This window comes from Podarcis tiliguerta (genome assembly GCF_965153285.1).
Source record: "Podarcis tiliguerta genome assembly, chromosome: 17".
NCBI classification, from domain to species: Eukaryota; Metazoa; Chordata; class Lepidosauria; order Squamata; family Lacertidae; genus Podarcis; species Podarcis tiliguerta.
This window is the reverse complement of record NC_139550.1, coordinates 17,698,424-17,716,358: the sequence shown is the minus strand read 5'-3', so window position 1 is coordinate 17,716,358 and position 17,935 is coordinate 17,698,424. Positions and strand designations below refer to the sequence as shown.

Genomic DNA, 17,935 nt, shown 5'->3' with positions numbered 1-17,935 from the left:
GGACCGAGCAACGGGAGCTCACCCCGTCGCAGGGATTTGAACTACCAACCTTCTGATCGGCAAGCCCAAGGCTCAGTGGTTTAGACCACAGCACCACCCGCCTCCACCAAAATCATCACAAAGAAGCACAAATTCAGAATGAAAGGAAGAAATGAGTTAAGAGGAAGAGATGTTTGGCAAATCCACACCGTGATCAACTCCTGCCTGGAAACCTATGTCCCCACTGTGGAAGGACATACGGATCCAGAATTGGCTTCCATGGTCACTTATGGACTCACTGTTAAAACTGTGTTCATGGAAGACAATCTTACTCGGCTAAGAGTGATCCCCAAAGAAGAAGCACATTATCTAACACTAAGGATTATCAGGTTTCCCTGTTTAACCGGAATTAACTAGCACTTGAAGCTGGTTAGCAAACTTCCATTTTTTTAAGAAACACTTCCAAAATGTGCTTGAAATCTAATTCAGCTTCAGCTTTCTGTAAGTCTTAAAGAAAAACAGGGGAATAGCTTTCTACTACATTTCCAGAACCTTTGTTACATGACCTACACTACTCTAGAACACTAATATCATCCAATATGTTAATTCAGCCAGAGAATAGCTTTAAAAGGAATAGATAAAAGCAAGGCATTTTCATAGGATTCATAGGACCAGTCTGGATAGTTGGCCTTGGTGAAGATTTGATATTTTCTCCCCCCCAAACAGTTTTTGATCTGGGCTTCCACTGAAATGAGGCTGCATTTTAAGTTGTATTTTAATCCTGTTTTTAAGTTGTATTTTAATCAATTGTTTTTATACCTGGTGTTAGCCACCCTGAGCCTGGTCATGGCCGGGGAGGGCAGAGTATAAATAAAGTTTATTTATTTATTTATTTATATTATTATTATTATTATTAAATGCAGCCCTGTTTAGGGAAGCTTTTAATGTTTAATAGGTTATTGTATTTTAGTGTTTTGTTGGAAGCCGCCCAGAGTGGCTGGGGGGACCCAGCCATATGGGTGGGGTATAAATAATATGTTGTTGTTGTTGTTGTTGTTGTTGTTGTTGTTGTTGTTGTTGTTGTTGTTGTTGTTGTTTTTCCAGTGTGGAAACATGGTTGCTCAGAACCTAGAAATTACAAGAAAGAAAGAAAGAAAGAAAGAAAGAAAGAAAGAAAGAAAGAAAGAAAGAGGCGAGTGGGGGGGGTAGAGAGAGAGAGAGCAGGAGTGCTTCTAAAGAGAAGGATTTTGCAGCAAGTATTGTTCCTCAGCAGCACTGATTGTTCCTAACCCCACCCCACCCCTGCCCATGCTATATGGCACTTCTTTACTTGATGGGAAATTGGCCTTCTGCTTGTCCTTGGTGCTGATTTCCAGGATAAAGAAAAGTAGTTTAGAGTTCTTTTGTTCTTTTTTTCTTTATTGACTGCAAGCCAAGAAAGGTTATTCTCATGGTGTCTTTGAAAAGCTACAGAACCTCAGTATTTATTTATTTATTTAAAGAAAAAGATAACAACCACATGTTCAGCATTTACATAGCATCTCAAAATCGACGTTTTCAGACATTACTGAGCATCAGTCACCAAGGTCCAGACTTAAAACGTCTTAGTGCAGTGGTTTTCAACCAGGGTGCCTTGAATGATGGTCAGGGGTGTCGCAGGGAACATCCCTCTTTCCTTTGATGCCCTCATGTCTCTGCCTCCCAAAGGCTTGCAGAGCTGTTTGTTGCAGCAGCCCTGGCCACAGGCTCCCCAGGGGAATGGTGGCCAGGGGGTGCTGGCCCAAGCCGCTGCAGGGCAGTGAGAGGAGGCACCTCTCTTTGGGGCAGGGGTTGGGGGGAGGTTAGAGACCAGGGGCAGAAGCTGTGGCTACCCTGAGCACGCCTAAGGAGAGGGGAGAAGTTAGGAGGCTGAGGGAGGATGTTTGAGAAAGCGTGAGAAGCTGCCAGCTCTGCAAGCAAGGGGGGACATAACTGGGCTCCTGAGCCTCACAAGGGTGCCGCAGAAAGAATGTAGTTGGTTGGGGGGGGCATGGTTCCCAAAGGTTGGAAACCTCTGTCTTAGATGTATTGCATTTAGGGCTTGGCGATATATGGATATGCCATCCAAAACCGGTTTGAAGTCCATATTGTGATACTGGTTTAATAATTTTTGACCTGGCAGTATTTATTTTATTTATTTATTGAATTCATATACCAGCCTATACCCAGAGGTCTCAGAGCAGTTTACAGAAAATATCACAATACGTATATAAAATCAAAATAAGAGCAATAACTCAATAGCAACCCCCCCAAAGGAGTCACATTTTAAAAGGGTATAGGATGCTGATCCGGTCAACCAAAGGCCTGGTTAAAAAGGAACGTTTTTGCCTGGTGCCTAAAGGTGTATAATGAAAGCGCCAGGTGAACTTCCCTGGGGAGAGCATTCCACAGATGGGGAGCCACTGCAGAGAAGGCCCCGTTCTTGTGTTGCCACCCTCCAGACCTCTCAAGGAGGAGGCAGACGAAGGAGAAGAGACTCCGAAGATTTGATATTGTGATTTGTGTGTGCTCTATGCAAAAATCACGACGCAGGAAAAAACCACAAAGCTCCATCCTTATTTCAGACATTGCGATATATCAGTATATTGCAATGTTTAGCTGGTGATATATCACAATGTTGAAAGCCAGATATCGCCCAGCCCTAATCACCTAATACTGAAGAAGTATTAGTGCTAAAGACAAGGACCACCTAAGTAACAGACTCAGCCAGTTCCTATTGTGTGCAACTTCAACAAATGATTAAAAAGTGGGGGGGCGGGGGACTTGCAAATAAACATTTGAGGAATAAACATCATTGAATTCAATAACAACAGATGAAAAGCAGTGGGGAGTACTCTACCATAAAAGTATTACAATCACACCCAGTGTCTTCTGTACTTTCTCAGTGCTATATTGGTATTACCAATACAACACTGGGTAATTTCGGGAATACATTACAAGAGAATTTTAGCAGCTGTACCTAATGTTCTTTTGTTTGGCAAAGTCAGCTGCCCTCCCCTCCTTAGTTAAGAAGGCAAATTACCAGACATCCTAAAGAATGCAGAAGTCTAGCCAAACATAGAGAAACCAACTTTCAGTGCCAGCAGCCTTGCCAACAACTACAGAGTTTCCAGGCTCTCTCCCCCCCCCCCCCTTGGCAAAGCCCTTGAGAAGGTGATGGCATCCAAAACTCAAGCAAAATTTTTCTGCCAACATACTGGCTCCTTCATAAGCAGGATGCAGATCAAAGCATGGCACAGAAGTGGTCCTGCTGGGAGACGAGGTTGCCTGCCTACCATCAGAGATGGAGGGAGGTGGGGGGCATCCAAAACTTTCATCTAATAATCTCTGTGGCCTGTCAGACCAGTGGCCACATGGTGTTTAACATTCATGCATTCCTTCTTTGTATTTCCCTGTCTTAAGCAATAAATAATAAGGAAACCCATGTCCCCACAAGGAAATTATGGTCTGGTATGTGCACAGTGTTGAGCCATGTTTTGTTTAGCTTAACCATGCTTTGTTCTACCTTGTGGGACCCAGCCCAATAGCTTAGCCATGCTTTGTTTATTTCCAGCTAACCATGATCATAAGCCACGGTTTGGTTTTGGCTTATGTAACTAGACTTGTTCTACAGATGGCTTGCCATTATGTGCAAACTCAGGGTGGTTTGTTAACTATCAGCTGTTTGCCTGCTCCACCTCAGATGCTCACCAAACTACAGACTCATGTTTTAAGTGTGGTACAAAAAAAAACTAAACTGATCTCAATATGAAGTGGCTCTTGCTGGTGCTTTTCCTGAAGAACTGAATTCTAGCCCTGATTGGCAACAGGCTGCTATCCCAATTCCATTCCCCCCTTATTACTTTCCCCTCACGAGACAGCCAGCCATTGCTGAAATTTGTTTAGAGAAATTTAAAGTGACTACAGTTGATCACTCTCTCTTTTTTAAATGCCAGTAGAAATAGGAAAGCAAAATATTCGCGGCATATCCTGATTGTTCCGTGGTGGTGGACAAGGAAGAAGATGCTTGGAATGACCACGTGAAGCAGCCCAAGATCAAACAAGGACTGTGATGGTATATAAATGCCAATGAAGAAAGACTTTCAGACACCTCTGCCCTCAACACTGTTGCTACTCATTCAGGCAATAGCTGTTCCTCTTTTCTCACCAGGAGGACAACCAAGTCATGGTGGCAGCACTAGAACAATGTCAGCATCTTCTGCTGGACCAAGATGATCAGAGAGGCTCCTTTTTAAGGTCAAATACCTGCCCTACGACTAGCTGGCTCTTGGGCCATTAGGATAGGAGCAGACCAATGGGGGAGAGACCATCAGTACAGCTGATCTTACTCTCCAGTAGGGCTTCTGAAGAGCCTACAAGCTCCACCCTACAGAAGCTTTGAATGAATTGGCACCCTATTCTGGAGTGTATCCAATCTGGAGAACTCTCTCAAGGCAAGGTGTTTTCTATCCTCCTAAGCACAACTCAAGATTTGTGCTTTCTCTTCCGGAACTTTGCAAATGCTCCTTACAAAAATTATAACAGCTAATTTGTCGCTCATTTTTTAAATGGCAAACCTGAACAGCCTGACAAAGTGGGAAAACAGGTTCCACCCTCAGCAGCTGAGTAAATTTTTTATTATTTTATGTCATTTTATGTAACTCATTACATTGTTATTTCACACCATTCCTTTCAATGCAAAGGAAACACAATGTGGGCAATGTCCAGCTGAGGGTCTCCTCAAGACCCAGGCCCTGACTGGCCCATTTGAACCTGGCTTACTGGCAGGGAGGTAATGCCCTGGTGGTCATGATGGCTGAGGGGAATTCCCCATTAGCCGGTGACCACACGGGTCTGGCTAGCGGTGGAGAGTGAGGGTCCGCAACAGATGCCCCCCGGGGAAGCGGTGAGCATCCATTATGAACATTTGCAGATGAAAACAACAGCAGTGAATATCAAAAATATGTGCTGGATTGGTTTTCGTCCCAGAACATCTTTAGAAATGCATCAGCATACAAGTGAACAGATACAGTTTGTACATCTTTAAACTATAGTTCCTTCACCTCTTTGAGAGAATGTTGTTGCTTATTCTGATTAGAGAGTTCACAGCAACCAGACAGCTTTGGAAAACTGAGGCAACATGGAAAGAGTTGCTTTTTCTTAAATAGTGTATAAAAAGCACGATATCATGAACATGACCAGAAAAATTGCCAACCCAGTTCTTCCTCCATCATCTTTCCCAATCGCATGACCAAAACAGAAGCCCCTATTTCTTACTCACTATCTACCAACATCCAAAAACCATCAGTGTAACTCCAGCCCCCAATTGCTAACGCCACCATTTCTCCATACCAGGGGTCAGCAAACTTTTTCTGCAGTGGGCCAGACCTTGTGGGGGGCAGGACTATTTTTTTTGGGGGGGGATGAACAAATTCCTATGCCCCACAAATAACCCAGAGATGCATTTTAAATAAAAGCACACATTCTACTCATGTAAAAACATGCTGACTCCCAGACCATCTGCGAGCCGGATTTAGAAGGCAATTGGGCCAGATCCAGCCACCGGGCCTTAGTTTGCCTACCCATGCTCCATACCCAATCACTAAAATACTTATGTCCAAGCTCCCACCACCATCTTTCTCACACACCCAATCTCTGAAAGCTCATCACACATTTCTTAATTACACCATCGTCCACCAACAACATTGGCACCAAACTCTCCCTCCTGTCTTGTCCCATTTAAAAATCTAACTGCAGCGGTTACTGCTTTAAGCCCTTAAGATGGCCTTCAGAACAGCCCCAAAGTCTATCCAAGAGAGATTTAAGCTCTCTGCCTTGCTTGCCACGCAAGGACCTCTCAGCATGCCAGCTCTGGAAGGCTAGGGATACACACACGATATCTTGCGGGAACTCAAGACAGTCCCATGAGATCTCATGAGAGCATCCCAAAACAAGCACACTAAGAGGACCTTGCCTCCAAAGATAAAGAGGTCTTTTCAAGGTGGGTCCACTTGAGTTACCTGGCATGAAAAGAGTTGGAAGGTTAGGGATGGTCACACAGAAGTGGCTCCAAGGGACTCATGCGCCATCCCAAAATGTAACCCCCACATAAGATGGGGCCATGCTGTACAGTGGTACCTTGGTAGTCGAATGCCTTAGTTGTTGAACAAATTGGCTCCTGAACGTTGCAAAACCGGAAGTGAGTGTTCCAGTTTGCAATCTTTTTTTTGAAGCCGAATGTCTGACAGGGCTTCCGCGGCTTCCGATTGGCTGCAGGAAGCTCCTGCAGCCAATCAGAAGCCATGCCTTGGTTTTCGAACCATTTCAGGAGTCGAAAGGACTCCCAGAGCGGATTAAATACAAGAACCAAGTACGACTCTATAAGGTGAAACTGTTAGTCTCTAAGATGCCACAAGATTCTTTGGTTCTCTTTGTAGAACAAGATAAACATCAACAAGATTTTGCTTTGTTGCTTTAAGCCTTGCCTCTTCTGACTAGCTAAATACTTCCCTCTGTTTCTATAAGTTGATGAGGCATCTTGAGCAATAGCATATATCTGTGTAACAGCTCCATAACAGGAGGTCACATTTGCACACATGGGTACAGAAGGTAATTTCAATGTGTACACGCAAGGTGGAAAAAATAGTAGACAGCAACTTAAACTTAGCCAGTTTTGCAAGTTTTATTGTCTGAACCGTGGGCAGAAGGTGCACTGACCAAGAGACTCACACAAGCACGATTCTCTTTCCAATTTGTCGGAGTTCACACTTCAGCTTTACAAACCAAAAGGAAAAGGAAAAATGCTCTGAAGCCTACAAATTGATTTTTTTGCACAAACCTATCATTCTTGGTAGGTGGTTTATGTGAAATTAACTGAGTTCATTTCAAACTAAGTGCTATAGTTTGAAATGCCATTAAAACTTCTGCCTAACCACCCCACCCCCAGCAAAATAAAATAACAACATTCATTCAGTTCTGTGGTATGAGGGGGCGGAGGAACAAACTCACTGTACTGCACATAAGCACTAGGAATTAATGGATTGCATGTAAATTTAGATTCAGAGAGCCACTGCCAGTAGTTCCATAGATTGCACTACACTAGACAAAACAAATGTCTGACCCCCTGTAAAAGTGTTGAATATGTTTACTTCACATGTTCAAAACAGCAGTTTTCAAACCTGCCATAATTGCATTTAAGAAGCAATGCTATTTTGCCTAAAGAAGACAGGAAGGCTTGTTCTGACCCCTTTATTCTTCTTGTTTGACTAGAAACTTTTATTTTAAGGGAGAAAGGAAAATATTAATTTCAGAGCTTTCGGATTATTTTGCTCAACAAAAACTGAATGTGTGTAAATTTGGTTAATAATGGACAAAATAAGGTTGGAGGGTCCTGATCACAAACAGGAAAATAGCAATCTGGGGTAGTCAACTAAATTACTGTGCAAGTGGAACAACTTTCCCTTCCATAATGGGGCTTTCTCCCTCTCTGTGCTCTGTGCCATTCTCACATCTGCTACAGAGGGTATGGGGCAAGCCTTTCTTTCCAGCCGCAATTCAATTCCAGCACCTCTCAGAGTATTAGGGAGGCATTCAGGGTGAGTTCCAGCACCTCTTTTTCTAGAAAAAAAGCACTGGTTAGGGGAACACCTAAAACACATTTAAGGAGGGTGCCATGGTGGTGCGAGAACAGTCCCTTGTGTGCAAGAATAAATCATTTCACTGACAGAACAAACATTCACCTTAAGTGCTACCTCATGTTTCATTCTCATATGGCAAACAAAAATGGCAGAATTTAATACAAGTTTTCCAAAATAACAAACCCCTTTTTCAATAGCAAACAAGCTTCCATGAACCAGAATCTGGATGAAACTATGACTGAGGCATATGCTACTCCGCAAGAACTCATTGAAACTGCAGCTTACCCTAATCACAACTGCGCTTGCCAGAACAAAATAGGTTACCGACCAATTATACACTCTTAACCATTAACAGTACGATCTTTGTTCTCAAACAATGTTCAATTGCAAAACGGCCTAGAACTCATTTTTACCTGGTGGATTCTTGGCAGGATCATTGTGGCTTGGACTTCCTGATTGTCCAGAATCTGAAAAGAAATTGAAGAAACATATCAGCAACTTGCTACTGATTTGTCCTGGGTTAGTTTTCTTTGAACCAACACGATCTGTATGATTTGCATTTTAAAGGGCTCATTCACACCCCTTTCCGCAAACAGCAATCTGTTGGCATGCTCTGTGATAACACTGCATAGTTAGCCACATATGCATTCTACAAATCTTTAAAACACTTACAATGGATTGGGTTGGGTTTTTTTGTTTTGTTTTGTTTTTTGGGTGCAAATCTCATTAAAGAAAATGTTCTTATTGAAAACTCCCCAATTAAAATTAAAGAAAGAAAGAAAGAAAGAAAGAAAGAAAGAAAGAGATCCCAGCAACTTTGTTGAAGAGAGGAAGAAAAGAACCACAGCATTTGATAGAGTTTAGAACTATTGTTCCACGTTCCAGATATTTTCAGGCTGCAATCCTATACATGCTGGTCTTGAAGCTAGCACCATTAATCTAAATGAAAGCAACTTTCCGAGGAGATATGCATAGGATTGTGGTGTAAGAAACTAAATATTGGAACGAAAATTTTATTTATCACATTTATATCCCACCTTCCCTCTTTTAATTCTCACAACAACCACCCTGTGAGATAAGCGAAGCTGAGAGATAGTGACTTGCCCAAGGTCACCAAGTGAACTTCACTGCTGAATAGATATCTGAACCTGGATCTTCTTGGTCCATGTCTGGCTACATCACACTGGTTCAGTTCACACCTCATATTAAACCATACTTTGAAACAAGCCATGGTTTAAGAAGTGTGGTGGTGCACATTGCTCAAACGTTCTTACGGTGCTCCCCGCCCACTCCTGCCACACTGCAGAGAAACAAGCAAGAATCTGCTTTGTTGTGCCATTCAAACCCTGTCGACTGGTTTGTTTCCTCCAAACAAACAAACAAACCAAACCAAGCCTTAAGCCAAGAACAACCCATGGCTTGTTTGGAGAAAACAAATCACAAGTCCAGGTTCTTTCTTTAAACAATGAGTTAAACCACACTTCACCCAAGGTAGAAGGATGTTGTGGGGACCTGCTTAGTTATAAAAGGAGGCAACTCAAATGCTAGGTAATTAAAAACACAAAGGAAATATTCATTTAAGTTTGACCTAATTATAATGCAAAACTGAGAAAATTGTCAAAAGCTGCATTAAACATTATCTGCAGTCTCATCATGGGCAACACATTTAATGTCTTAATGTGGGATCAAGCCTCATGATACAGATTTACTATGGAAGGTGTCAAATTTTACAATCCAAGGATACAGCCCTGCATGTGTTCATTGCAAATTACCATACAAGGTTGGTTATTTTTTGCTAGTAATCATGCTACCAGATTATCTTGACCAATTTCAGTCTGAGTTCAGGTCTGGTTATGGGACTGAATCAGTCTTGGACATGGATGATCTTCATCAGGAGGAGGACAGAAGGAGTGTTATCAAAAGTGGCTTTTGATACAATTGAGAGGATGAATACTAAAGTTAGGAAGTCACTTTGGATCTTAATTCAGAGAGCAATGGGTGCTCATGATTATTTCAACTGCATTAGATTCTATCTGTTACCTTACACAAAACACTTCTACACTTGAACATAACTACATATATAAGCTGAACCTAAATAATTCACATTTAATGTCAATTCTCTATACTAGCCATCCGAACTGGTATAGGACTTTAGCAGGTTTTTATATATTAGCTCACCATGGTCTGTCAAAGGTCTGTGAATGCATTAGCCAATTTTTTTCTTGTAGCCAGGTGATATCCAGAGCATGCCAAGTTTTTGGCTTCTTGGCTGAAGCTAGACATGACTATAGACCCATCTGCTTAAACCTGGGACTCCCTTGATCATATATCAACTAGAGGAAAGGTGTTCCAACTGAAAAAACCAAAAGGATGCACAGATTAGGGAGAAAGAGCCTGTTCCTTCCCGTTGCTTACCTCTCCACACTTTGCCATTACAGGCTCTTTTCCCCAGTTGGGTTTTCATCCAACACTTAAGCCCAGCTTGGGGGGGGGGGAGCAAAGGAGTTCAGAGACTGAACTTACAGAAAGCTATGCTCTCAGAATCCAACTCCACTAACACTCCTTTGCTTTATTTCTGACCCAGAAATAGGAACCTCATCATTTTTATTCAGCAGCAGGTCTGTACTTATATAAGTAAGACCATTCACCATTGTTCAGTTCTGTTTCAAGTGGGAACCAACCCTTCTGCAACACTACACAAATGTGTTTCAGAAAGTAATAGTTGCCCACACTGTATGCCAAACATTGCTGTTGCCTTCTGAAACACCTTCATAGATTTATTTATTTAATTTATACCCTCCCCTCCAGCGGAACCCAGGGTGGAAACACCTTTTTTTCAGTTTTCAATTTAACAACAATAATCATCCCTAATTTCAACTTCCCTCCTCTCCTTCTCCTTCTCTGGTTACATAATGAAATTTGTTTAATTAACTGCAACGCCACCTTAACAACTCTTTTTTTGGTTCTACTTTCCCCCCCAAGATAACCTTTTAGCTCTTGATTTCAAATTAATCCTGCCAATGTGTTTGGTTGTTTACAATGATTCTTTAAATAATCTACTTGATTTCTTGATTTCTTATTCTTCCCATAAGTTTTGCCATTTCTGCATATTCTATTAGTTTGGCTTGCCACTCTTCTTTGGTTGGGACGATATCTTCCTTCCATCTCCCAGGGTGGCAACACCTAATGTGATCTCACTGCTGTGAGTTGTATCACATGCAAATCTTCCCAGGCCCCCAAATCCAGGCACCATCCTTTGGGGAAATTCGATCTTATAGTGCCAAGAAGGAATGTCATTTATGACACAGTCTGAAGACACATTATTTCAACCAGACCTTTGGGGAGTACTGAAAATGCCTAGGTAAAACTGAATTTCCTCTAGCATACAAAAATACTGAGATATGCTTGCTACCTGTCTCCCTTATTGGATTCTTCAAAATACTTAGGACCAGTGCTATTTTTCAAGAGAAAGAGGTGCCTAGAGCTCACCACGAACTTCTTCCTTGTTCTCTTAGAATGACAATGGCACCCACCTGAAAGGTGCCAGAATTGAGCTCCGGTGAGTTCCAGCAAAGGTCCGTATAGTTACAGCTATGGTTTTCCCAGTAGAGATGTATGGAAGTGAGAACTGGACCATAAAGCAAGCTGATTGCCGAAGAATTGATGCTTTTGAATTATGGTGCTGGAGGAGACTCTTGAGAGTCCCATGGACTGCATGAAGATCAAACCTATCCATTCTTAAGGAAATCAGCCCTGAGTGCTCACTGGAAGGACAGATCCTGAAACTGAGGCTCCAATACTTTGGCCACCTCATGAGAAGAGAAGACTCAATGGTGGGACCCTGATGTTGGGAAAGATTGAGGGCACAAGGAGAAGGGGACGACAGAGGACGAGATGGTTGGACAGTGTTCTCGAAGCTACAAACTTGAGTTTGACCAAACTGCAGGAGGCAGTGGAGGACAGAAGTGCCTGGCGTGCTCTGGTCCATGGGGTCACGAAGAGTTGGACATGACTAAACGACAACGAGTTCCAGCAAAAAGCCATGCTTAGGACTTATTTTATTCCAAGTATTTTTAATTTAAACAGTGTCGAGCTTTAGAGAAGGGATTCCAGAAGTTCTCTCTCCTCTCTCTCTCTCTCTCTCTCTCTCTCTCTCTCTCTCTCTCATTTTTATCTCCCATCATAAACCCTCCTGCTGGAAGTCCATTTGGCAGAAGCCACCAAGCATCTAACCACGCTTGTGTCAAGTCACTGTGTTGCTGCCCACCCTTTTCAGAGTTGCAACCTCAAAAGAGTAACCTTATGCCATTCACTGAAAACCAAAGTGGCCCTGGGGGTTTTTTTGTGTGTATTTGAAGCTCAATGGTTTTAAAACACTTCTGGACACATCTCTTCTGCAGTTCCACCAACAGCTTCCACAGTGGCAGCTTATTCTCCTTATGCCATTTGCCAAGCTAGCCATTGTCAAAACTGTTCACTTTTCTACAGAGTGCTTTTAATTAAGTAAATAAAAGTGGCAATTAAATCAACATTATGTAATGTGTTTTTGATTTGTAATCTCATTTAAATTAATTAACTGACTCAGCCCTTGCTTAGTTTTTTAACTGCCCTACTTAAGGAGAAGCAGAGCAGTGGGAGTAAATTCAGTTTTCATATACATGAAAAGAAATTAATGAAACTACAAAAGCTTATTAGAATTCATACCCCACAAAGCAAACTTTTCAGTGTTGAGCGCCATTTATGGGGTTTGTTGAAGTGTTAATCCTTGCTTGTTAATTTTAAAATAGTGTCTGTGCTACATTGTGTTGCTGGGTTTTAATGGGATACATTTTGTTTTTTTAAGATCATAAAAATAGCCTGGTAGGAATGGTCCACTCAGTCCAGTAACCTGTTCTTACACTGGCAAGCAGAATCTAAGCACGATAACTCTTCCCTCGCCATGGTTTCTTGCAACTGGTAAAACTCAGAACTTAAGGAAATGTATACGCTTTTCTTGGGTCTGAAATAAACTTCAAATCTCATGTAACATTAGATGATCTCTTCTCTGACATAGGGCTTAAGGAAAGATTTACACAGGTCTCCTGCTACATGTGAAAAGATGTGAAAGAATGAAGTTTGTTTGCAAAACTTGCTAGAATCCGAAGGAAAATGGGTGATTGATGTTTAATCTTGCCCATCTGAGAAATATGACATAGTTTCTACTATGGCCTGATCTACTGCATCTTAGAAAGTAAGCAATCTTTTCTATTCAGGGATATAACGAATTTGTGAAATGTTTTTTAGAAAGGGAGACCTGGAATGCTATCGTACTGAAAGATTTAATTAGGAGAGAGGAAGTAAATGGCTAGAAACCCAAAGAGCACATAAATTTATCAGATATAGAATCGAGAAATGGAGCTGAACCAAAATAATGTCTGGAATTTAATTGCAAATTGTTCCATCAAAAACAAATCCATGCATATTGTTGGAAACAGGAATCTGGATTCAAAAGGGCACTTTCCCATACAAGAAGACCTCTTCCCTCACAGAAGAACGGCATTACATCTTCTTATTTGGGCACCGGATCAGAAAAGCAAAATCTTATGCCCAAAACTTTCTCCCACTTGTGCATAAGAGCGAATTGCTATTGAACCACTACATCATGAGAGGGCTTATTGTTACTTGTGTTGGTTGAGCAATTACGCCTTAATTCTTTGAGCTGGATCCAAAGATCCATGAGTAGAAGATTCCAGGATCTAGTCTGGAGGCAAGTAAGGACACTGCCTTGCAGAAGCTAAGCAGGTCTAGGTCTGGTTAGTACCTGGGTGGGAATCATATGAATGCTGCCTTGGGTTCCATGACGACAGAAAGGAAGGGCATAAGTAGAACAAATAATGTTAATAATTATGAATAAATAAACAATGTAAAAATCAAATGCAGTAGTACCTTGGTTCTCAAATGCCTTGGTACTCAAACAACCTGAAACCCAAACACTGCAAACCCGGAAGTAAGTGTTCCAGTTTGCGAACTTTTTTTGGAAGCATTTTGAGTGTTACGCTGAGGTCTGTCTGCTTTTGCTATTTATTTTGCGTTTTTGTTTTTGCAACTCTTTTGCTTTTGCGACTGCATGGAACCCAGTTCAGCTACTGGTTGATTGATTGTGCGACTGCTTTACATTGATTATTGCTTTCATTTTATGGATCAATGGTCTCGTTACATAGTAAAATCCATGTTAAACTGCTGTTTTAGGGGTTGTTTTTAAAAGTCTGGAATGGATTAAACCACTTTGCATTACTTTCTATGGGAAAGCACGCCTTGCTTTTGGAACGCTTTGGTTTTGGAACAAGACTTCCAGAATGGATTAAGTTTGAGAACCAAGGTACCACTGTAGCACTGTTCTGAAAACACATACATTACTGCTTGTGGAAGCATTTGTACTATGCTGCAATAGGCAAGTTTCTTGGATTCTCACTACATCCCCCATGACACATCCCATTCCTTTCCTGAACACGGGGACACAAGACAAATCAGCCACTTAGCTCAATACTGGCCAGACTGACTGACAGATTCCAGGGATTCAACCAGGGAACGTTCACAGCCCTACCTTGAGATCCTTCCAATCCCCATGCCATTCAACATGGAAAAATCAGGGATGGAGAAGGCAGGGAGAACATGCAGGGCCCCCGTGTTGCACTATGGGTGCTATTTAGGAACAGCTGAGCAGAGCTCAAGTGGCCCACAGTGGATGAAGCTGCAGTCCCAAGCACACTGCCTGTGAGTGTGATGGGGAACCTTTGGCCCTCCAGATTTCATTGGGCGACAAGTCCCATCATGCCTGGACACTGGCCATGCTGGCTGGGGCTGATGGCAGCTGGATTTCAACTGGAGGACCACAGATTCCTATTCTCTGACCTACAATAGGGTATCAGCCCTATTGTACTTAGTAGGGTCTACTTCTGAGTAATGCATGTTTGCAATTGCACTCCGGGTATAGAGTTTCCCCAGCCACTCTGGATGGCTCCCAACAGAACACTAAAAACACAATAAAACATTAAAAACTTCCCTGAACAGGGCTGCCTTCAGATGTCTTCTAAATGTCAGATAGTTGTTTATTTCCTTGATATCTGATGGGAGGCTGTTCCACAGGTCGGGTGCTGCCACCGAGAAGGCCCTCTGCCTGGTTCCCTGTAACCTCACTTATCGCAGGGAGAGAACTACCAGAAGGCCCTCGGAGCTGGACCTCAGTGTCCAGGCTGAACGATGGGGGTGGAGACGCTCCTTCAACTATACTGGGCTAAGTCAGTTTACGGCTTTCAAGGTCAGCACCAACACTTTGAATTGTGCTCGGGAATGCACTGGGAGCCAATGTAGGTCTTTCAGGACCGGTGTTATGTGGTCTTGGCATCCGCTTTCAGTCACCAGTCTAGCTGCCGCATTCTGGATTAATTAGTTTCCAAGTCACCTTCAAAGGTAGCCCCACGTAGAGCGCATTGCAGTAATCCTAGCAGGAGATAAATAGAGCATGCACCATTCTGTCGAGACAACACCTTCTATACCAGTGAGTTATGACCACTCCCCTAAGTTTCTCTGACCCTTAGGAGCAGATTTCAGGGTGCAAAGGGCATCTCAGAGCAGAGGAGAAAGACAAGGGAGCTCTGTTGCACAAGCGGCTCGTGTACAAGCAAACTCCAGATCCATGCCTTTCTTTATAACAATTAAGTGTGTTTTCTTGCAACAGTCTGTACCCTGTCAGAAAGGAAGTGAAATTATGCATAGGAAATTGTATTTTCTACCAAAGGACCTTTCTAAAAGATCTGCAAAAATCCATTTACTTTAGCTGTATTAGTCAGATGCAACAAAAACCACAAGTCTTGTGGTAACACTTCCAACTATTGTTTGGGGACTAAACTTGATACATATCTGCTTATTACTGCTCAATATTATATGGGTCTACTCAGAAGTAAGCCCTACTCAGTTCAATGGGACAGACTCCCCTCTGGCACTGGGGGAATGGCTGGTGGGGAGAATTCTGAAATCAACAGAGACTGTGTGGTCTGGAAGGGGAGGACACAAGTTCAACTCCCAACCCCCCATATGCCCTTTTTAGCATTAAAAGGTAATTATTAAAAGCAAGCCCATGCTTAATATGTGTGTAGTTTGGCCTTTAGTCTACAAAGGCATGTGTCATAATACATTTTCACATTGCCACAAGCTTTTTCCGTGGTTATCTTTTTCAAATAATAATTGAAAGTATTTTGCAATGTCGCCATGTATTGAAAATGAGATAAACTTCTATCGCTAAAAGATTGCATGTATGGAATATAGTTGATGGGTAAATGGTGAGACACAGTCTCTCTCCCCCCCACCCCCCAGTGTCAGCTTACTCCTTTAGTTTGTAGCTCTTTTATATGTCTCTTCACTCCCATAGTTCAGATTAATGTACTTTGGGGGGTGGGGGACAACAAGTGGACTATATTGGATTTTTAAGAACAAAACAAAAAAATTCACTAGATAATTGCGTTAGTGAAGTTGTTCGGTTGATTTGATGGCACCCCACACGGGGTTTTCTCTACCTTTTTGTAGAAATTGTAATACATTGTGCTAGATGCTGAATGGTTTTTCATTATATTTTATTGCTTCTTTTAATTCTCATATTGTACTACAATTTGAATTGTAATGATTAATCTGCATCCTCCTAAACTAGAATTCAGATAGTGGCCTCAGTTTCATTTAGCCTCACACTGCTTTCTTCCCTTAACACATTATATATTAATTCCTTTCTTTACTGTCCCTATTATGAAAGGCACAGGATCCCAGACATGGATTCTCAAATACCTGACCAAATGAATTTTAGTAGTGATTTGTTACAAATATTTCAAATTGTTAATATTTTGTTTCATATTTGTTGTGAACTGCCTTCAGTTCTTTGCTTAAATAAATACATAAATACAAGATGACCCCCCAACAATTTAAAATCTAAGCTGCTTAGGATAGCAACCCTCTCTCATTTCTTTCTCTTCCTCCATGACATTACTTCCTGTTTCCTGAAACTGCTTTCGACCTTAGCATAACCTTATTTCCTTTGGCTAGACAAGTACAGAAACTGCTTGTAGAAAAGGGTGGCAATGTTACTAGATCTTTATGCAACAGGAGAGACAGAAGAAGTGCCAAGAGGCTTCAAAATCAAGATAGAAAGAGGGGTCACATAGATAACTGTGTTGTTTTCACACTTTCCACTTGACATCTGCACGTATGGTGTGGTAAAATCCTCTTTTCAATTGAGACAGGTGGCCAACCTATACCAGGCTATACTGTTGGGCCAACTGCAAGGTTCTTGTGTTGATATATAAAGCTCTGAACAACATGGGTCCAGAATATCCTTGTTGGTTCAAGGGGAAAAAATGGTATAAAAAGAGAATTCCCTGGATACCAAGATCCAGGTTGGGGGCAAGTACTCTTTGGTAAGAAAAAACAAGCAGAGATTTTAAAGTCACAAAATACGCAGCAATGAAAGCATGTAGATATAAGCTGTAAAACCTTAAAACGTGCCTTTTAAAATTCCTTCCCACTTCCCCTAGCATAGAAAAAAAGACCACAAGTTTGGTTAATTTAAAAACACACATTATGAACCACCCTGCAGTTTACTTACAAACTCTCCAAAGGTCAGATTCATGTGTTTTCCCATACATCAGTCAGAAAAGTTGCACAGGCAATAATCCTTAGCTTAGTTACAAGGTAAAAAGTTCCTAGATTATGTGGGAGATTGCAGTCAAACATAACTACGCACAACTGCTAGTTCATGCATGATGGGGATAAGCACCAGAGGGTTGTATTGCTAAATGGACTCAGCTAGGCCATGCCCCCTCACCAAGTATGAGTAAAATATGAGTAAAATTCTTCTTGCTCTCACCTGGAAAACATACCCTCATGCTGCCACCAGTAGGGTTTTTAATTCCTGGTGAACTTTAGCAAGGGCATCTCCCCCTGCAGAATTTTTTTAAGTGCAAAAAAGAATAATACAAAGAATTGCTGGTTCCAGAAAGACAGAACCCATCATAGTTGAGCTTTTTCCTTTAAAGTCCCTTCAAGTTAACCACACTGCACTTTGTATGCAATTATAATAAACCAAAGGGAGTTTGTTAAATACGGCAAGGACAGCTGGATTGGGGGAGGAAGAAACGGAATAATTGCATGGCAAAAACAAAATAGCCATACAGTCTTCCTAGCCTATGTGGGAAAACTAGTCTAAAGATGCAATTACTTTTGAATTCACTTGTGTATATTTGGGAATATGTTATTGCTACCCTCTAATGTGTCATCTT

The 17,935-nt window shown here is 41.8% G+C and overlaps 1 protein-coding gene across 24 annotated transcripts in view; it reads right to left on the bottom strand.

The window, feature by feature from the left end:
* NFIB (nuclear factor I B) overlaps positions 1 to 17,935 on the bottom strand; it is a 300,457-nt gene that overhangs the window by 79,433 nt on the left and 203,089 nt on the right. For all 24 annotated transcript variants that reach the window (XR_014506294.1, XR_014506295.1, XM_083420048.1 and 21 more), the window contains exon 3: positions 8,048 to 8,101. Coding sequence is in view for 22 of the 24 variants with exons in the window: in XM_083420048.1 (XP_083276174.1) it covers positions 8,048 to 8,101 (54 nt within the window). In the remaining 2 variants the exon portion in view is untranslated. The remainder of the gene's footprint in view (positions 1 to 8,047; positions 8,102 to 17,935) is intronic.